We start from the raw sequence: 22,355 nt of genomic DNA on the forward strand, positions 1-22,355 counted from the left end.
TGTTTTTATATCTCTCTATACGTAGCTATATTTCCTGTGTATGCACTTATTTCCTACTAAATTTTGTTAATTTTGATCGAATTCTCACTTTCTTCTGGGGTCCTTTTTTCTTTTTTCCAGAAATTCACCAAAAACGGCCAACTCTTCTACATTTTCTCGCGGTTCCCAGTCATAGGCCGCATTTCCTGTGTATCCTAACCATTTTACCTTGAATTCTTCCTTCCCTCGTCGAATTCTGCTGTCCACAATTGCTTCCACATGGAATTCCTCCTGGCCGTTAATCACCACAGGTGGTGGGGGTTGTATCTGTTGACCTGGTATCATGTCTTTAGGGTATGGTTCCAACAGCGTGACATTGAAGACATTGTGCACCTTCATTGATGGAGGTAGATCCAATTCGAAAGCGTTTCTCCCAACTCTTCTTATAATTTTGAAAGGGCCAACATATTTTGCCTCCAATTTTCGACTAGGTCGTTCTGTAGTCAGGTATTTTGTACTTAGTAGTACTTGTTCTCCCTCTTTGAATTCTTCTGGAATGCTTTTGTGCCTCCTGTTGTAATATTCCCCACTAATTTTGTTTGCCATTCTGACTTGTTCTTGAACAGCTGTATGTAATTCTCCCATATCCCTCCATTTTCTCTCCAGTTTGTTCGACTTTGATCGAATGTCGTGCGAATGGATGTCGTAATGTGGCACATAGCCATAACATGCTTCGAACGGACACAACCCATGGCTACTATGTGGAGAGCAGTTATAAGCAAACTCAGCAATTGGTAGAAGTTGATCCCAATTGTCCATGTTGTAGTTCACATACATTCCAAGTAGGATTTCCATCTGTTGGTTTACTCGTTCAGTCTGGCCGTCTGTTTGAGGATGATATGCAGTTGAATATAGGTTTTTTATTCCCAGGAATTGACATATTTCCTTCCAAACCTCTGCTGTAAACTGGGTTCCCCTGTCTGATACGATTGTTTGAGGTATTCCATGCTTTGAAAAGATCTCTTTGATGTATATGTCAGCCACCTTGTTTGCTGTTAGTCCGGTTGTACATGGAATAAATCGAGCCATCTTGCTTAATCGATCCACTATTACTAGAATTGCGTCGAATTCGGTCGAATTCGGCAAAGGTCCTACCATGTCCATCGAGATATCTGTCCACAGAAGTGTGGGTACTGGCAATGAGACTAGATGTCCGTATGGTTGGTGTCGATGAGTCTTATGTCGGTTACAGATCTCACATCCTTTTACGTACTGCGCGATATAATCGTCCAAATGGGGCCAATAATAGTCCTCTTTGATCATAGTGATGGTTTTGTCTCTTCCTGGGTGTCCTACTAATATCGAATCGTGTCTTGCTCTCATTACTTCTAATCTTGCTTGTCCCTCTGGTATGACTACTCTATTCTTGTACAAGAGCAATCCGCTTTGAGTCCATGATACCACTGGTGTCTCGTTGCTAATCTGTGTTTTCTGTGTGTCCTGTGTGCTATGTGTCTGGGTGTCCTGTGTGCTATGTGTCTGTGTGTCCTGTGTGCTATGTGTCTGTGTCAATTGTAGTCCTAGTCGTCGTATGTTTGCTATGTCTTCTGAGTCTTTGAGTCCGTTTTTGATGAGTCCAAATAATGAGTCTTCTGGGATTGCTCCTCTTACTATGTGTCTGGTTTCTGAGTCTATCGAATTCGATCCATGTTTCTCGTATGTTGGTAGCAATTGTGGCCAGTTTCCTTTGTTTAGATCTGGGTCCTTACTACTCCCTTTTCCCGGGTGATAATCCCCTCGTCTTGTTAACGCATCTGCTCCCCCATTTTTGCTACCTGGTCGATAAGTGATCTCTATGTTGAAGTCTCCTAATATTTCCAGCCACCTCATTTGTCTTCGATTCAGTTGTCGCTTACTTTGGAAGTACTCCAGGTTCTTGTGATCCGTAATGACTTTTATGACATCACTACTGTTCGCCAAGTATGGTCTCCATGCTACCAAGCAGTCCACAATGGCTAGTAGTTCCTTTTCTCCCACTGTGTAGTTCAATTCGCAGGGTGTCATTGCTCGAGACCAATACGCAACCGGATGGAGTTCCGTGGTCCCCTTTATTGATGGGTGAGCGAACCTTTGGGACGCTATCGCACCTATAGCACAGTCAGATCCATCAGTTTCGATCCAGGTTGGTCGGGTTCTGTCGAAATGTCGAAGTACCGGTGCTGTCGTGAAAGTTTTCTTCAAGTTTTCAAAAGCTTTTTGACATTCCTCTGTCCAATTCCAAGCCTGATCCTTCCTGGTCAGACGGGTAAGAGGACCCACAATGTGTGAGAATCCTTTGATGAATCTTCGGTAGAAATTGGCAAATCCTAGAAAAACTTGAGTATCTCGGACTGTCATGGGTTCTCCCCATTCTAGAATGGCTTTCACCTTTTCTTGATCCATTTCGATTCGTTCGTGTCCGATTACATACCCCAAAAACTTCACTTCGTCGCAACTCCATTCACACTTCCTCGGACTAATGACCAAGTCGTTTTCAAGTAATCGGTCTAATACCTTTTGGACGATTATCTGATGGTTTTCGATTGTGTCTGAGTATACCGTTATGTCGTCTATGTAAACTACCACTCCTTCATCTAACAGGTCGTGAAACATATCTTGCAGGAAGTTTTGAAATGTGGCTGGTGCGTTACATAATCCATCCCTTAGAACAGTGCTTTCAAAGCTACCATATCGTGTTCGTAGGGCAGCTTTATGTTCATCTCCTTCTTTTATTCTGACTAGTTGGTAGGCCCCTTTCAGGTCGAGTTTGGTAAACACCTTTCCCAATTGAAGTCGATCGAGTAATGTCGAGATAAGTGGCATTGGGTACGAATCCTTGACGGTTACCTTGTTAAGTGCCCGGTAATCTGTAACTACTCGATAGGGAATGACTCCTTTCTTGGGGACCAGGAATACTGGGGACCCATAGGGTGATTTACTTCTTCGCAAATGTCCACTGGTTAGCCCATCATTGATCCACCGCTTTAGGAAAGCATCCCCATGTTCGTCCAGTTGGTAGATTGGTCCTGGTTTCAGTTCAGCCCCTGGTGTTAATTCGATCTCGTGGTCACATTCTCTTCTTGGTGGTAGTCTTCTTGCTCTTTCTACCTTGAATAATTCGAGATACTGGTGCCATTGTGTTGGAATGATTTGTCGTAGTTCCTCCTCACTCATTTCCTCCTCCCCTTTTTCCAGTGTCGCTCCTCTTACCAATCCTTCCTCCAATCTTGGATATTTCCAACCAGTATCTCGTCCAATTCCGTCGAATTCAATCAGTCCCCTTCCACAATTGATTCTCGCCCTAAACTGTCTCAGGAAATCTAGTCCTACTAGTACTTCTGGTCCTTCGTATGCCATAACATCCAGTCGAGTTGCAATCCTGAGTCCTTTTCCTAGATCTAATTCTGCTTCTACATATTCGGTCACTAAACTCGCGGTAGTTCCGTCCAGGAACCTAATCTTCCTTGGCACTTGATATTGTTTCCTTGGGAACAGATGATATAATGGACAGGCCGGCTGCACATATCTTCCTGTTGCTCCGGTATCGATTAACATTCCAATCTGTATGGTATCTTCCTTTGTTTGTATTTTTATGTATATCATGGCCTGATCATTACTGAGATCTATTGGTATCTGAATTTTCTGCGATCCTGTTAGATCCTGGCCGCAAACAGTCGCATTGCTTAGGCCAGGTAGTCGTTTCCCTCTTCTTCGAAGCTCACCGCCATTCCTCGAACCAACGGCCCTTTGGATCCAGTTGGGATCGAGTTCGATCCACTAGGAATTGGTGAGTTGTGCGGATTCGGAGAACCCCTGATACTGTTTCTCGCCTTTCCTCCATTTGGACAGTTGTTGGCATAATGTTCTGGACTTCTACATTTGAGGCAGCGTCGGTTTTCTCTTCTCCAGTTCATTTCGTTCTCGCTGAGACGCCCTCCATCCTCAGTCCATGTGACCGGGGGGTCGTTTGGTAACCCAAAGTTCATCATCCCTGGTTTTCCACCTGGCAAAGGTCCTCTACCGGTCGATTGTGAGTGGTGTTCTACCGGGTTGGGCGGATTGGTATCCATTCGCACCGAGTTCGATCGAGGGGGAAGCCAGGTCGTCTCATTCTTGCGCCTAGCAGCCCATCGATTGGCTGCAATCATCGTTTCAGCCATGCGTTGGTTCTCCTCGGTTCCTATCACATGTTGTTTGAAGTAGATCCAGTCCGATTTGGTTCGAGGGTCTGTATTATTTACCACTACTACCTTCAGTAGATCTTCCTTTAGGCCCTGTATGGCTGAGGCGATTTTCATTGCATCTGGTACCTTTCCAAGACGAGTTGACCAAAGTTCAAAGTTGGCGAATGTCACGAACTACGTCGTGACACCTCGATTACTCCACCAACAATGACCCTCCTTTGGCCATCAAAACCCCATCACGCCTTAACCTCTTTACTCTACACGTAACTCAGGACTTCTGACACCAAGTACGGCGAAGTTAGACGGAGTTAGGCTAAGTAGGGACAATGGGAGCAGAAGTACGGCGAAGTTAGACGGGGTTAGGCTAAGTAGGGACAATGGGAGCAGAAGTGCGGCGATGTTAGGCGGAGTTAGGCTAAGTAGGGACAATGGGAGCAGAAGTGCGGCGATGTTAGGCGGAGTTAGTCGAAGGAGGAAGAGGATGGCCGAGGGCTCGGGGAAGTTGGACGAAGTGCGTTGAAGTACGTCAAAGCGCGAGAGGGTTGGATGAACGTCTAGGAGGAGTAGATAATATTAGCTGAGAAGATCGCTGAAGTTCTTCAGCGATCCTTGATTGTTGTCAGTAGTGAAAGACAGATAGAGATAGCTATAAATCAAGCTACATCGCCATCAGTAGAACAAAACCCTAGTTAGAGTAACTACGCCGAAGTACGCCGTAGTTACACCCCTTTCGACGTCTGCGCCCTCCTGGTTGGGTGAGACATCGACTCAGAGCGTGAAGTTAGCCGAGGTTCGTCGACCGTCGGTCTATTAAGAAATAGTTGTTCGACGGCCGTGACAGTATCAAGGATCGCTCTTACCAACGACCCGTGCGAACCTCGGAGAAGCACAAAGATAATATGGAACCAGAAAGAAGAATTACACGAGGGATGAGTAGGGATGGAGACAGGATGGAGGAGAACGAGAGGAGAGCATTGGAGGAGCTTAGCAGAGCAATGGGGCAGGACCTTGGAGTGGAGGATAGTGTTGGGGGATCAATTCAAGGAGATGAGTTCGTTCCACCGGTGCCTTCTAACCCTCCTTCTCCTCCGTCTAATGCTCTCCCACCTGCGGGATCCCCACTTGGATCAGACCAAACCCCACGCCCAAGAGAAAACACTGGAAGTACGGCGAACTTGGGAGAAGAAGGAACACAAGGGGTGGTGTTGGCCTTGATGCAGATGGTGGCGAATATGAACAAAGACATGATGGAGGAGAGAAGGCGTAGGGAGGAATGGGAACAGAGAAGAGAAAGGGATACAGTGGGCGGGATTGCAGAAGGGATATCAGAAGGAGTGAGGTACGCCATGGGACGGCAAACTTCGGCGACCCCAAGCGTAGTGGGCGAACAACGGAAGGGGATAAAGCTACCTAACCCAGACCTCTGGAGAGGAGATCGGAACAAGTTAACCGCCTTTCTGTCTGAGTGCGACGTACATTTCGAATTGAACTCTCATCTTTTCCCCGACGACACTAAGAAAGTCTTTTTCATGATCTCTCATCTACGCGAAACACCTCTTCTTGCAGTGCAGCCCGATCTATCCAAAAGACCTCTTCCTGAGTACCTCACGACACACAATCAGTTCGTTAAGTACCTCAAGACTAACTTTGGTGATCCAGACGAAGAAGGAACTGTCACGAACTACGTCGTGACACCTCGATTATTCCACCAACAATGACCCTCCTTTGACCATCAAAACCCCCATCACGCCTTAACCTCTTTACTCTACACGTAACTCAGGACTTCTGAGACCAAGTACGGCGAAGTTAGACGGAGTTAGGCTAGGTAGGGACAATGGGAGCAGAAGTACGGCGAAGTTAGACGGAGTTAGGCTAGGTAGGGACAATGGGAGCAGAAGTGCGGCGATGTTAGGCGGAGTTAGTCTAAGTAGGGACAATGGGAGCAGAAGTACGGCGAAGTTAGACGGAGTTAGGCTAAGTAGGGACAATGGGAGCAGAAGTGCGGCGAAGTTAGACGGAGTTAGGCTAAGTAGGGACAATGGGAGCAGAAGTGCGGCGATGTTAGGCGGAGTTAGTCGAAGGAGGAAGAGGATGGCCGAGGGCTCGGGGAAGTTGGACGAAGTGCGTTGAAGTACGTCAAAGCGCGAGAGGGTTGGATGAACGTCTAGGAGGAGTAGATAATATTAGCTGAGAAGATCGCTGAAGTTCTTCAGCGATCCTTGATTGTTGTCAGTAGTGAAAGACAGATAGAGATAGCTATAAATCAAGATACATTGCCATCAGTAGAACAAAACCCTAGTTAGAGTAACTACGCCGAAGTACGCCGTAGTTACACCCCTTTCGACGTCTGCGCCCTCCTGGTTGGGTGAGACATCGACTCAGAGCGTGAAGTTAGCCGAGGTTCGTCGACCGTCGGTCTATTAAGAAATAGTTGTTCGACGGCCGTGACAGGAACTGCGGCCCGACAACTTAACGACCTCAAGCAAACCGGGTCTGCTTCGGACTACTTCTCCGCCTTCCAGCGACATGTTGCGATTCTTAAGTGGTCTGATGATGGAAACCTAGTTGACCGAGCCAAGAAAGGACTAAAATCGCACCTTCTAGATGAAATTGCAAGACACGGTAGATCGTTTGGGACTGTGAAAGAGCTATTGGAGTTTATGATTCCCTTGGACAACCGCCTGTGGAGGAGACAAGTGGAGAAGGAGGCAGAGAGGAAAAGGGAAGGAGGGATAAGGACAACGACAGTGGTGGAAAGTCAGAGGACGGAGAAGAAAGAAGAGAAGAAATGGGAAAAGGGGCAACCTTCGGCGCAGGGTGGTGTCCAGGCGGCTATGATGTCGACGGTGGTAAAGAGTACACCGTCAAACATCGACGAAGTTCGCCGAAGATGGCCTAGGCCGAGCTCCGATCTGAGGGAGACAAGGAGGAAGGAGGGGAAGTGTACCGAGTGTGGTGGAGCAGGACATTGGCTGAAGGAATGCCCTGTAAGGGAGGCTAAGGTTAAGGTTGGACTGTTGCCTCCATGGGGGGAGAAGTTCGGAGAACGTGGTGGAGGATCGGGAGGGAACGCAGTACCTCTCGGACAGAGGAGGAACTTGAATGCGGTTGGAGGAGAAGTAGATTTGGAAGAGGACCAGGGAAAAGAAGAGGACCTGTCGCAGTAGGCGAGGCTCGGCGGGTCCGCCATATTCTCTCGGCCACCATTCCCAAACCCATAAAAGAAACACAGCTGATGGAGCCAGAGGATTGTGAATACAAAAATACACCACTCAGTACCCCTTGTTCATGCAATGTCGATAATCATCTCCTCATCCCTTCCGTTTCCAGAGATCAACCTAAATCGGACATTTTCATTAATGGAATAAAGCTAACTACGCTCTGGGACACTGGAGCTACTTGTTCATATATAAGCCCTAAGGCAGCAGCGAAGATAGGTGTAGAAAAGAGGCGATATCAGGTGAGCGTACCCGTTCACATGTTCGACGGCTCGGTGAGTGTCGCTGGACCCATCACCGAGTTTGTCGAAGTCGGATTTAGTTTGACGAAGGACGCCGAAGTGCGATCTGTTTGTCTCGATGTAACAACGCTCTGCGACGCAGATGTTGTGATAGGGTGGGATTGGATGAGGAAGGAAGGGGTTGTCCTTGATGGAAGAGACAACTCGGTGAAATTTCCCATCCCAACCCCACCAAGTGCGGCGAAGTTAGCGGCCATATGGCTGCCGACTCTGACGGACGCGATAGACCTCCGCGGCGAAGATGAGCTTGAAGAGCTGAGCCCGGAGGAACAAGACGAGTTGTTCCAGGTAGTTCCTGAACAATACCACCAGTACATTGACGTTTTTAATCCGAAGAAGGGAGGAGAGACCCTTCCCCCTTCAAGGTCCTACGATTTGAAGTTTGAGCTCAAGGAGGGGGCGAACCTTAAGGTCGCCTCCCTCTATGCTCAAGGAGAAGATCAGAGACGCGCGCTGAGAGACATACTAGATCGCGAAATCGCCGCTGGCCGAATTCGGGCAAGTAACTCGCCATACGGCTCACCAATGTTTATGATACCGAAGAAAGCCGAAGGACAATGGCGAATGGTCATCGACTATCGAAAACTGAACGAAGCGACCATACCAGATGCCTACCCTCTCCCTCTAATAGGTCAAATTACCGAAGAACTTGGAAAAGCAAGGTATTTCAGCAAACTAGATCTAATTGGAGCATACCAATTGTTGAGGGTGACAGGGGGACATGAACACCTGACGGCGTTCAGGACACAGTATGGTATGTTTGAATCTCTGGTTGTTCGTGATGGGCTGCGAAACGCCCCCGCGGTCTTCCAACACTTCCTAAATGAGGTGTTTAGAGAGCTACTAGGGAATGGAGTCGTGGTCTACATTGACGATATCCTCATTTATGGGAATACGTTGGAGGAATTACGAGGAACTACGGCGAAGGTCTTTGAGGTACTGCGGAAGGCGAGCCTGTACGTGAAAGCTAGTAAGTGCGAATTCGAAAGAGATTCGGTGGTGTTTCTGGGTTTCGTGGTATCCTCTAAAGGTGTATCGGTGAACCCAGAATACATTGATGCCATCACTTCCTTCCCACGTCCTAAGAATCTACGAGAGTCAAGGGGATTCATTGGAGTTGTAAGCTATTACAGGCGCTTTGTCCCCAACTTCTCGAAGATTGCTAGACCTATCAATGACTTGACAAGGAAGGAGGTACCATTTGTATGGGGAGTTGAACAGGAGTCAGCCTTCAAAGAGTTGAAGGCTAGGATGTGTACTGCGCCGGTATTAGCCCATTTTGACCCTACATTGAAGACGATATTACAGACAGATGCGTCGTTCTTCGGCTGGGGGTTCATAATTTCGCAGATCAACACGGCTGGTCAAGAACACCCGGTAGCTATTGAGTCTGGTGCTTTCAACACAGCTCAGCTGAATTATACGGTAGGAGAAAAGGAGTTCCTCGCTGTAGTGGAGGGTTTCAGAAGAAGGAGACACTTATTATTGCAGGTAGAAACCACAGTACTTACCGACCATCTAAACCTTACCTACTGGATGGAGCCGAAACAACTCAGTCCTCGGCAAGGTAGGTGGGTAGAGGAGCTAGCTAACTTCAGGTTTAAAATGGTTTATCGGCCAGGAACCCAGGCAAGTCTTCCAGATGGATTATCTAGACGGGCGGACTATCATTCCGGGAAAGGAAGTACCATGGTACAAGAGAGCAACCTTATCCAAGGTCTGCCGAAGTTCGACGAAGTTGACGCCACCACGTCGGAGTTGCGTCACCTCCTTCGAGCATTGCAAGGGACAAGGGAGGTAAAGGAAAATGATCTTGTGGACCCTATGGATCTAGTACTTGGAGTTAGGAGGACGAAGACATAGAAGGGGTCAGAGAAGAATTATTAGGAGTCGTTTGCGCTGAGTGTTCTCATCCTACGTGTAACGATAACGTGCAGGAACCAGGATCAATCACCGAACTACGCCGTAGTTCGCGGTCTCCTCTAATCCTTCGTGGGGGGTGGAACTCAAGAGGTTTCCTCACATTCGACGATCGCATTTATGTGCCGAACTACGCCGATGCTCGACTAAAGATAATGAAGACGCGGCATGACTCGGTCCTAGCGGGTCACCCAGGCTCAGCGAAGACTCTCGAGCTAGTCCTACGGGACTACGTTTGGGTTGGAGTAAGGAAGGATGTTGAAGATTACATCGCTGGATGTGCGGTGTGTCAGAGAGCAAAGACTAACAGGCAGAGACCCCATGGAGAGCTTAAACCACTGGAAGTGGCTACGAAGCCATGGTCCAGCATTTCGATGGATTTCATTGAAGAGCTCCCGAATTCCCATGGATACAATTCCATCTTAGTAGTGGTGGACCGGTTGACCAAATGGGCCATTTTTATCCCGACTACGACGAAGTTAACCGCAGCTGGCCTATCCGAGTTGATAATGGACTATGTGGTAGCTCAGCATGGGCTACCAGAGAACATAGTGTCTGACAGGGGATCGAAGTTTACCTCGAAATTTTGGAAGAACTTGACCGATAGTCTCGGGATAAGACTACATCTCTCTACTGCATATCATCCGCAGACTGATGGACAGACTGAACGAACCAACCAGTCCTTAGAGCTCTACCTTCGAATCTTCACTTCTTATCAGCAGAACGATTGGTCGAAGCTGCTTGCTCGAGCTAGCTTCGCCTACAACAACACCCATCATTCTGCGATAAATAAGACACCATTTTATGCGAACTATGGGTACCACCCTCAATGGGCTGAAGAAATCAAGGCCAGCAAAGTCGAAGTGCCCGCTGCTACGGTGGTGGTAAAAGACTTGACTGAAATACACAAAGATTGTATCGAAGGAATTGAGAAAGCTAATGAGAAGTACGCCGAAGGATACAATAGGAAACACCGGACTACGCCGAACTTCGCAGAAGGAGACCTAGTGATGCTGTCGTTAGAGAATATTAAGACGAAGAGACCAATGAAGAAGTTAGATGTTAAACAAAGTGGGCCGTACAAGGTAGTACGGCAGGTAGGTTCTCATGCTTGTAAATTGGAATTACCAGGAACGATGGCAGGTATCCATGATGTATTCCATGTCTCCTTGCTCCGTCCTTATCACCCTCCAATATTTCCTGGTCAGCAAGCTGAGCCACCTGGCCCAGTAGAAGTAGACAATGTGGGAGAGTCTTGGGAGGTAAAGGATATTGTAGACTCTAGAGTAAATAAGAGATCAGGAAAGTTAGAGTACTTGGTGGAGTGGTTAGGTTACGAAGGAACAGACGACTCAGTATCATGGGAACCAGTGGAGAACGTCGATGGAGCTGACGACATATTGGCGAAGTTCCACGAACTTCACCCTACTAAGCCGAAGGAGGGGCGACTGCGAAGGGCTAGGAGATAGAACGTACTGCATACAACATAGGATTACAGCTACGTACCGCTCACTTGTCCTTACTCTTACCCTTACCTTTTCCTTTTCCTTTCTCCTTCGATCTACTCGGTCCCGCGGGATTGGTGTGGAGGCTACCGATGACCGAAGGTAGATCGAGAGTCTCAGACGGGAACGCAGTAGAGAGAGAAGCATTCCATGCCCGATTCATAGCCCCGAAGAAGTCACCGAAGTCCTGGACATCTCGAGCAGCTTGCATGCTCGGGGTCCTCCACAGAGAACGTATGGTCCGTAGACACTCGAAGGGAAGACTGAGGAGGTCGAGAGCAGTCTGGGCGGAAGCTGGGACACGAGAACTACTACGGCGACCTAACCAGTCAAGGGACGGTGGTGGCTCATACGCCATAGGAGTGACCAGGAAGGGGGTGTCGAACAGTCTTCGGCGAACATCGGCTATCTCAGTAAGGCTTCGGCGAGAGACGTCCGCTAACCTCGTCCTTGCTCCGTCGTCCAGAGCCCCAGTGTTGACTGCATCTACTAACGCCGCAGTGAGATTGTTTAAAGCGTTAGCTTGACGAGAAGAGAAGTCAAGCAGGAGAGATGTATCATTTCGGGCGGCCTCGAGCTGAGTAGTGAGACCAAGGACGAGAGAACGATAAGTGGCGAATTCCTTTTCGTCCTCAGGAATACGGACGTCCAGGGAGATACGAGGGTGGACGAGGGACAACCGGGGAGCAGAGGGACCAGCACGCTGAGTATCTTCACCTTCCACATCACCGTCATTGAAGGCAACCTCCTTCCCTTTAGATTTCCCTTTTGATTTCTTTAAAGAAGACTTCGGTGTCCTCTGGGAAGCAGAGGGAGGGGTGACGGGAGGGGCCGCCGAAGTGGCCGGAGGAACAGAAGGACGCCGACTTCGGGTGCTGTGAGCCGGAGGAGAAGCTACCACTGGAGAGGACGGACGTGGCGCCGAAGGACGGGAGGCCGAAGGAGCAGAGGCCGAAGGACGGCGAGAAGACGAAGGAGGAACAGCCGGGAGACGTGATGGGCCGGCCACAGGAGCGAAGGGCGACGGCGACGGAGGCGACGGGCGGAGGTCCGGCGAAGTACGGCGAACCGACCGGAGAGACGAAGACGGTACCCGCGAACGGGGGACAGACGCTGGAGTCTGGGGAGGGGGGAGAGGAGAAGCGTCGAAGGGACGGGGCGGGATGTCCCGGGCAGAGGAAACGGGACAGAAGGAGCAGGGGCCAGACGTGCATGAAGCACAACGGAGGGCCTTGTTGTGTGGCCTGACTGCCTTGAGGCAGGGCCAGTTTGGACGATTATACGTGATAATCTCACGTCTACTAATTAGCAGGAGTAACTTCGGAGTAGTACGAATAGGTGGACTCACCGGCAACGATCACACGCTTCGTCAACACCAACCGCGATCCAACGACCAGGCTCGGACTTCATCTTCTCCCACAAGTACTCTTCTTCCCGCAGTGATCTCTTCACCCGTTTGGGCGAAGGCTCCCCTCTGGGAGAAGGGGGGGGAGCAGCGACGGGGGGGGCGGCAGCAGGACCGGCAGCAGGACCGGCGGCGGCGGCGGCGGCAGCAGCGGCGGCAGCGGCGATGGCGTTGGGGGGGGGGAGAACCCCGGAAGAGGAAGAAGAAGAGGAAGAAGAAGAAGAGGAAGAAGAAGAAGAGGAAGAAGAAGAAGAGGAGAGGGAACGGCGTCGTTTCTGGCCCACAATTTGAGCAGGGGGAGGGGCAGGAGCGGCTGCGAGTTAGCAATGTCTTAGAGAGCTAAAGAACAGATAAACAAGGCCAAGTTCGGCGAAGGTATAGGAGGTTGGGCGAAGAACTCACACTCAGGACTATCAACATTGTTATCCTCTACACTAACCGCCACCATATCATCATCTGAGATATCTTCTAACTCAGTTTCACCCTCACGATCCTGATCCTCCTCATCACTATAATCACCCCCTTTTCCTTCGAAGTCTGACTGATCGTCCGACTCCGAACCACTGAGCGACTCCTGGTCGGAGGAGGACGGAGACTCACCAGGACGAAAGGCGGGCGTCCTGCGGCGAGGGCTGGCGGTAGGAGGAGAAGCGGAGGGAGAACGGGCGGGAGAACCGGCAGGAGGACTGGCGGGAGGAGAAGCAGAGCGAGGAGGCGAGGCGGCGCCAGACGGTTCCCCCAGGGAAAGAGTGCCGAGGCCAAGAGAGGAAACTTGGCGAGACCTATCACCGAAGGAAACTGAACGTCAGCCAAGTGCGGCGAAGTGCGGTAAGTACAGGGGAAAGACTCACGAGCAGACGACACCATACCACCAAAGTTCCTCATGGCGGCGAAAGGGTTAGAGGTGGGAGTAGGAGGGGCCATGACGTTAAAAATACTTAAAGAAATAAAAGATGATACGTCGAGGTAACAAATCCGTTTTCTAAGCGCGAGAGATAGAAAGTTTTGAAAACAGATGGGGAAGAGAGAGAAGGACGATGAACTGCTCAGTACTTAGTATAACTCGAGTTACCCCTCCGTCGTCAACATGCGGCATCCTTCGCGTTTCATCAACAAAAGGCATCGCAGGGACGATCAAAATTCCCACGCTATAGTGTCTCATCTCAATATAAACGAGGGTTACTTCGACAAACTACGGTGTTGTTCGGCTGCCATTCAGGAAGCGTGTCTCACCTACAAAAGACACAGGGCTTCTTACGGCAAACCTCGACGAAGTTAGGGGAGTCTCATTGTCGGGTTCTGGAGTGAAAGGAGGCCCAACTACGAAGTGCGGCGCAAAGAACAGAAGAGTGAAGGTTGGTCGTGGGGAGGGAGAGAATGGGGGTACTACGCTGCTAAGTTCTCTTGCCACAACAGAGGTGTAATCGCTCACGAGGACGTTCGCGGCTAAAGAAGGGGGCGACTGTCACGAACTACGTCGTGACACCTCGATTACTCCACCAACAATGACCCTCCTTTGGCCATCAAAACCCCATCACGCCTTAACCTCTTTACTCTACACGTAACTCAGGACTTCTGACACCAAGTATGGCGAAGTTAGACGGAGTTAGGCTAAGTAGGGACAATGGGAGCAGAAGTACGGCGAAGTTAGACGGGGTTAGGCTAAGTAGGGACAATGGGAGCAGAAGTGCGGCGATGTTAGGCGGAGTTAGGCTAAGTAGGGACAATGGGAGCAGAAGTGCGGCGATGTTAGGCGGAGTTAGTCGAAGGAGGAAGAGGATGGCCGAGGGCTCGGGGAAGTTGGACGAAGTGCGTTGAAGTACGTCAAAGCGCGAGAGGGTTGGATGAACGTCTAGGAGGAGTAGATAATATTAGCTGAGAAGATCGCTGAAGTTCTTCAGCGATCCTTGATTGTTGTCAGTAGTGAAAGACAGATAGAGATAGCTATAAATCAAGCTACATCGCCATCAGTAGAACAAAACCCTAGTTAGAGTAACTACGCCGAAGTACGCCGTAGTTACACCCCTTTCGACGTCTGCGCCCTCCTGGTTGGGTGAGACATCGACTCAGAGCGTGAAGTTAGCCGAGGTTCGTCGACCGTCGGTCTATTAAGAAATAGTTGTTCGACGGCCGTGACAGCGAAGTACTCGGCGGCCGTATCAGTCTGTCTTAACTCTTGCAGTTTTCGCATAGCTGTCCCTGCCATGTTACTGTCTCCAAACTGGGTTCGTAAGTGCTGAACGAATTTGTCGTAGCTCTCTAGCCAGTCGGTCAAATTCCATATGTTTGGATTGGTTATGGCTGGAGTTAGAAGCATTTGAGGGGTGCCTCGAAGATACCCGTACATGAACAGGATCTTCCTGCGATCCGTACCATACTCGGATCCTTTGAATTCGAAATTCATGTGGCAGGCCGCCAAGAAATTGTCGAGTTTGCCTCGTTCCCCACTGAAGGTGGGTGGATCTGCACACCGGGTCCTTCCCCATCGTTCGTTGCGGACAGGTGTTTCTTCCAAGTTTGGTTTACTTTCTTCCAATTCGATCGTAGTCGACCGCTTTGATGTAGACTGGTTCTGTCGGTCAGCTTTAATCGTAGCTAATTCTTCCTTTAATGCATTCTGTTCTCTCTGTTGTGTAGTCATAATGGCTAACAATTGTGACAACTGCTGGGCTAATTCATTCAGCGGATCTGGGGCAGGGGTGATGGGAAGAGAGTCATGTAAAAACCGTACTTCTCGAGGAACTTGGTGGTAAATCAGTCTCTGGGACCAGCCCTCCTTCCAAAGGCTCCTCTCCAGGTATCATGTTGCGTGCTTTTCCTCTGGTAAGCATAAAATCCTTCTCTGATTCGACCCAAGGCGCGTAAGGCTGATTCTTCAACTTGTAACGGTACTGGAAACACAATGACTAGGTCGCAGGTTGGGTCGAAGTTGATGGAACTCTCGTAGAAATCTATGTGTCTCTGGTGCTAATGGATTGTGTCTCCTCTGCAATCGATGTAGCCAAAGAATGATATTGAAGAATCAGCAAAGGTGGTACTTTGCTGATTGTACTATATACTTGTCTACAGGTATTCGTGTCCTCTCTCAGTCCTACTGCAAGCGTCTATGTACATACTCGGACAGGTGAAAAACCGCTTTTGAGCAAACCCAGTGGGGAAATCTCGAAAAGGGAAAACCCGTCCCTACCTACTGCAGCACTGCCTCCAACTCTCGCCGTTCTCCTTCCTAATCCGTCGAGTTCGATGGATGTCCCTCGAGTTGTGTTACTCCGTAACATTTCACTACTGACAACAATCAAGGATTGCTGAAGAACTTCAGCAATCTTCTCAGCTAATATTATCTATTCCTCCTAGACGTTCACCCAACCCTCTCGCGCTTTGACGTACTTCAACGCACTTTGTCCAACTTCCCCAAGTCCCCGGCCCTCCTCCTCCTCCTTCGACTAACTCCCCCTTACTTTGCTGTCCTTATGCTCCAGGCCCCCGTATACCAGATTCTCCCGTTGTACTTCGCTGTAGTTGGTCTCAGATGTCCTGAGTCATGTGTAGAGTAAAGAGGTTAAGACGTGATAGGGGTTTTGATGGTCAAAGGAGGGTCATTGTTGTGGAATGATTGAGGTGTCACGACGTAGTTCGTGACACCTACTCTGTATCTCTTGGTATCCTTCTCCTAACTTTGCCGTAGTTCTCCGCCAGGCGGGGTTGTCGTGACTAATAATCCCTAGGTTGTTGTAACTTTGTCGTAGTTGGTCTCAGTGGTGCGGGTTATGGTGGTTGATGATCGATAGCGGTTTGGTGAGGGTGAAAGGAGGGTTGGTGATGGTAGTTGTCAGGGATGTCATGACATGGTTGGTGATAATGGACTTTCTAGGATTATTTTACTTGTCTTACATCTTCATAATGTGCAATATTGATGAAGTGCAGGTTTCTGGGTGAGTAGTGACAGGATTTGGGGGAAATGGCCAGATTTTTGTTGGGATTAATTCGAGGTCCGTCAGGATTATCCCTACGCGCCACTCAAATGGTTTGATATCGTACACAACTCGTAAGCTTCTGTCACGGATATACGACTGCTGACGAGGAAGCCGCAATGGCATGCCTCAAACAGTCTTAAAGGCAACAGTAAGTTAGAGTAGAGAAATGAAATAGATGATGACAATTGATCAGAGAGACGGAGAAACAAACAGAGAGCTAGAACCACTATTTATAGACAAAATCCTCCAAACTGAGCCTAAAACTCCTTCCTCTCCTCTCCTACTTCCTGAGGGGAAACCCTGAGGAAACCCTGTATCAAAAACAGCATTTTAAACGACCTTACAGAAAGCTCTGAATCATCCTGGAAGCCCCCAAAAGAGATCTCTTCATCAAAGGTTGAATCCATGTGTTACAACCCTGTCACTCTACGACCTATTCGCCATCATCGCCTACTTCGACAGGCTCGTAACACCTACAACACCTTACAACATCTCTTCGACCTCTTGCTCCACAACTCGCTACATCCTTCATACTTCACCACCCTGGTGTCACTGTCGTCACCTTGACATCACCCCGCGCCACTGTGGTACAGTACAAGCCATGGTGGCACCCCTACAACACGGCCCGCACCACACTGGAGGAGCCTGACGACACCTTGACACCACTATGGGTCAGCATGGGTCAGTACGGATCACCCTGGGTCAAACTGACACCACCTTGGGTCAGGCTGGTGTCACTACGGATCAGGCTGGGTCAGCACGGATCAGCATGGGACGGGACCATTCAGGCTGGCGTCAGGATGACGACGCCCGGAGAGGTGGCGCTACACCGGGGGGACCAAATGATGGATATATAAGGAGCACATTTTGTCTTGATCCTCTTCAAGGATCAATCTATCATAAGTTACAAAAGTGACAATAGTCTTCCATAGGCCTTCCATAGTCTTGACATACATCTTCGGTCTACTTCGCTTCGCTCGCCGACATTTCGGGATCCTTCGAGCATACCTTCGGTCACATCGTCTTTTCGACCACATCCCTTCGATCTTTGATCTCATCCCTCGATCTTTGATCACATTCTTCGATCTTCAACATCACACCTCGATCCCTTCTACCTTCAACATCTCAATCTTCAACCACACAAGTCTAGTGGTTGTGCAACTTCGCCTCCGCACAACCCGAGCTCGCCGATTACGACTTCCGCCGTCTACTCTTTGCTGGCCCAAGGCCTGCCAGGTTTGAGTCGTAACACCATGAGAAAAAACACAAATAAAGGATCCATGAAATGTGATCCTTTGATACCTGAAACTCTCCTATGCTACCTGGATGAGCTCTGATCTTTCAGGGGGTTCAGAGGGTGTACCTTAGGCGCCCACATCATGCAGATTTTGACTCAAAAATCCCTGGTTCAGTCCTGCGGGTACGGTAGAGGTTCGAGAGGTTCAAATATAGGCTAAATATGCTTGGTAGAGTGGTTTTCCTCCTGGTTTTCTCAGTTGAGTCGTTTGCACTGCTGAAAGAGATGAAACCTCTGACCATTAGTACGTACTCCTCATCACTAGTGTGTACTCTTCATCAGTGGCGTACACTTCTCAATCAGTAGCGGGTGTGTATTGATCAGTAGCGTGTTTTCCATATTCAAACACGTGTTTTCACAAGGCTATCCTGACGACCGGTTGACCGGTTGATCCTGTGGTTGACCCGGTGGCTGACCCGGTGATTGATCCTGTGATTGATCTGGCGAACCAGTTATTTGGTGACCGAGGGAGTTGTCCTACCGTTGACGGACTTACGTACTCTCCTATGATGTCAGTGGCATGATTGCTGATAAAGGTACCTGTGATTGATCACTAATTGAGGTACCCGTAATTGATGGCTAATTAAGGCACTAATGAGTAATTAAGCAATTGATGGCTAATGATCGATCATTGATGATTCTGTTGTTTGTTGATTGGGACGGGTTCATATACAGAAATAGATGCTGACCGGCCATCCGGCTAATATTGCTCCCGAGGTACCCTCACTTATCAGTTTGTCCGGTCTGAGCGGAACCGAGGACACAGAACCTGGTACATGTTGGCTGGAGCTTGGGATGACAACAGATGACGACAGATGTCGATAGATGACGATAGATGACGTGATTGATGTATACAATGTCAAGTCAGGATGACTCAGTGATGGGAGGGTGATTAAGGTTGAATGGTGATCCACATGTCGTACGATAGAACAAGTTGAGACGATTTGAGTAAAGTTGACTGGACTTGAGTGGATGATCTGCACTTGGTATTTACAGATATTTGAGGGTTATGACATTAGCAGTCCACTTCTTTTTCCACCTATATTTCAGTCTATCTTACGTGGAAATCAGTCTTCGAACTCCGGATTGGCAAATACAACCAAAGCAGGCCCTTCATTGACAACTTTGCCAAATGAACAACCTACATCTTCTACTGCAAACTCGTTCTTGGCAACTACATCATCATCTTCACACAATATAAACGTTCAAACCTCCATTCAAACCAGTCTGCTATCACCATTTACTATGAGTAGATCAGTTCAAACGGTTCAGGAATTATGGCAAGAGTATCTCTTTGGTATTACTGGTCGCCCATCAATTAAAGGTCAGTACAAAGATAACCCTAATGGACTGAAGAATGCAAGCAAGACCAAAAAATGTTTTTATAGGAGACGTATCAGCATTATTCGAGCAGTTCGACGTTTAGCTGAGACAAGAGCAATAGGAGATGTTGAAGCAGCAAAGGTTTGGGATAAACATAGACATACTTTACCAAGTCCATCTTTAGACGCCTTACAACATTGGTGGAGTAAAGCATCTGCCAAAGAATGCATATCTGTTTAGTATTGTACAGTAATGTATTTTCTCGTGTAGCATTACCTTTGCATAAATTTTATTCTGCAGATTCCTGCTAAGTTTTGCTCATTCTTGCTAATCTCTGCCAACTATTGCTTGTGAGTGCTAACTGTGGTTAAAATATTTTTACTTGTAGCCAAGGGCATTGTAGAACAGTCAAAAGAGTATGAAACCTCACAACAGACATATAACCTGCAGGAATCAGGACTACGTCGTTGTTTAGAAAACGTCCCTGCAGGAATCAACATTTTGATCTGTTTTAAGGTTTCATGTATCTAAGATGTGCTAAAAACGATAGATGTGAGACAGTGGAAATCAGGGTCTGTAAATCAACGTAAATTACATCCTCAAACCGTTATGTCACAACCGTCAAACAACTACCTTCTAACAGACCGACGGTTGACAAACCTCGGCTAACTTGGCGCTTCTAAGTCGATGTCTCACCCAACCAGGAGGGCGCAGACGTCGAAAGGAGTATAACTACAGCCTACTTTGGCGTAGTTACTCTAACTGGGGTTTTGTTCTACTGATGGCGATGTATCTCGATTTGTATATAGCTATGTCTATCTGTCTTTCACTACTGATGTCACGAACCACATCGTAACATCCCTGACAACCACCATCACCAACCCTCCTTTCACCATCACCAACTACCACCCAAACCACTGAGACCAACTACGGCAAAGTTACGAGAACCAAGAGGGTATTTGTCACGATAACCCCGCCTAGCGGAGAACTACGGCGAAGTTAGGAGAAGGGAACCGAGTGAGAGCAGAACAGGCAAAGTTAGGCGAGGTGAGCGGAATAGGACATCGGGGATATGGCGAGGTACGGCGAAGTTGAACGAAGAGGACTGAGCGTGAGGCAGTGCAGGAGTTGAGAGACGTTCTATGAGAAGAGAGGAGCAGTATAGATAGTCTACAGATCGCTGAACTTCTTCAGCGATCCTTGATTGTTGTCAGTAGCGAGCAATATATTCAGTAGCTACAACCATTGAGTTAAGGAGAGCTACCACCGAGCAGTTCGACGTGCTACGGCAAAGTTAGCCGCAGTTCATCGACGATCATCTTATCATTTATCACTCGACGTATTACTACGGCGAAGTTAGCCGTAGTTCCCCCGATGAGTACCCTGTCCTAGTGAGACACCGACACCCCACTACGACGTAGTTAGCCGAGGTTTGTCAATCGTCGGTCAGTAGAGGAGAAGAAACAATGATTGTGACAACTGACAACAATCAAGGATCGCTGAAGAACTTCAGCGATCTTCTCAGCTAATATTATCTATTCCTCCTAGACGTTCGTCCAACCCTCTTGCGCTTTGACGTACTTCAACGCACTTCGTCCAACTTCCCCGAGTCCCCGGCCATCCTCGTCCTCCTTCGACTAACTCCGCCTAACATCGCCGCACTTCTGCTCCCTTTGTCCCTACCTAGCCTAACTCCGTCTAACTTCGCCATACTTGGTCTCAGATGTCCTGAGTTACGTGTAGAGTAAAGAGGTTAAGGCGTGATGGGGGTTTTGATGGTCAAAGGAGGGTCATTGTTGGTGGAATAATCGAGGTGTCACAACGTAGTTCGTGACAATGTCACATGCATGGCCAGGTGCTGCTTAGCCAAGTCGTGACATGCAGACATGTACAACACATAAGAACTTTTGATGAACATGTATGAACTCAAGATGAACACGTACAAACTCATGATGAACACATACAAACTCATGAGGAACACGTACAAACTCATGATGAACATGTATGAACTCATAATGAGCACATGTGGAGCTGTCCCAATTGTTGTTTCCTCTTCTCTACTGACCGACGGTCGACAATCCTTGGCTCACTACGTTGTACTGGGGTGTTGATGCCTCACAGAGACAGGGTACTTGTTGGGGAACTACGGCTAACTACACAGTGGTAGTACATCAAGTGATAAACAATAAGGTAATCTTTGAAGCGGCTGTTCAAGAGTATTTGTATAGTGATTGGGAAGTGACGGCTAAAGGAGGGTTGAGGATCTCACAAACTGTGCTTGACAGCCGGGTAGAGCCGTCAGTGGCTCCATCAGTCCAGTCAAGTCAAGTTCCGTCATGAATGAGTGAGTGAGGCCTCAGGTCCAGTTGTGTCAAGTGCCGAAAGTCAGGTCACAGTTCCAGGACTCGGACTGTATGCATCAAAGTCATGGGGGAGAGTCGGGTGCGGCTGGACTTGCAAAAAGGGTGAGAGGGTGGAAAGCTCAAGAGGTCAGAAAGACACCAGAGGTTGGAAAAACTTCCGACTGGATTGCAGAAATTCTCCGGTCCCTGTTGATCTTTTCTCACACGATATTACTTATACGAAGTGATGATAAGAGGCATGACGTGGCATATTGGGAGCCTTATCACTCCTTATCTCTCTTATCTACCTCCACCTTCCTAAAGTAGTAATTCTCCCATGGATTGAGTAAGCGTTCCCACGCATGACTCATCCTTATCTAGACCCTGAACCTCCACCTTCCTAAAGTAGTAATTCTCCCATGGATTGAGTAAGTGTTCCCGCACATGACTAATCCTTATCTCTTCCCTGAGTAAAAGGACAGCCTTAGGCTGGCATTGGTTAGTTGGATGATTGGGCCATCATAGATAAGAAGTGGAGGCGCATGTGTATATAAACAGCACTCATAGCTTCTCTTTTCTTTGTCAATGAATTCTCAAAAGTTACACTTCAAATCCTTTCCTGTCCTCGTTGCACTTGCTACACTCACACACTTTGTCTGTCACGGTCGTCGTTTCTTCTCTTCTACTGACCGACGGTCGACAAACCTCGGCTAACTACGTCGTAGTGGGCGTTGATGTCTCACTAGGACAGGGTACTCGTCGGGGAACTACAGCTAACTTTGCCGTAGTAATGCGTCGAGTGGTGAAATGATAAGGTGTTCGTCGATGAACTGCGGCTAACTTCGCTGTGGTGTGTCGAACTGCTTG

General features: G+C 48.5%; 1 protein-coding gene across 1 annotated transcript; it reads right to left on the minus strand.

Annotated features, from left to right (window-relative positions):
- Positions 1 to 11,151: 11,151 nt before the first annotated feature.
- TREMEDRAFT_60912 (uncharacterized protein) lies at positions 11,152 to 13,476 on the minus strand (the record flags this gene model as incomplete). The annotated part of the gene is made up of 5 exons (XM_007003376.1): positions 11,152 to 12,445; positions 12,496 to 12,865; positions 12,955 to 13,089; positions 13,153 to 13,350; positions 13,404 to 13,476. The coding sequence occupies 5 exons, from the start codon at positions 13,474 to 13,476 to the stop codon at positions 11,152 to 11,154; spliced, it is 2,070 nt and encodes a 689-aa protein (XP_007003438.1).
- Positions 13,477 to 22,355: the final 8,879 nt, after the last annotated feature.

This window comes from Tremella mesenterica (assembly GCF_000271645.1).
Source record: "Tremella mesenterica DSM 1558 unplaced genomic scaffold TREMEscaffold_3, whole genome shotgun sequence".
Classification (NCBI taxonomy): domain Eukaryota; kingdom Fungi; phylum Basidiomycota; class Tremellomycetes; order Tremellales; family Tremellaceae; genus Tremella; species Tremella mesenterica.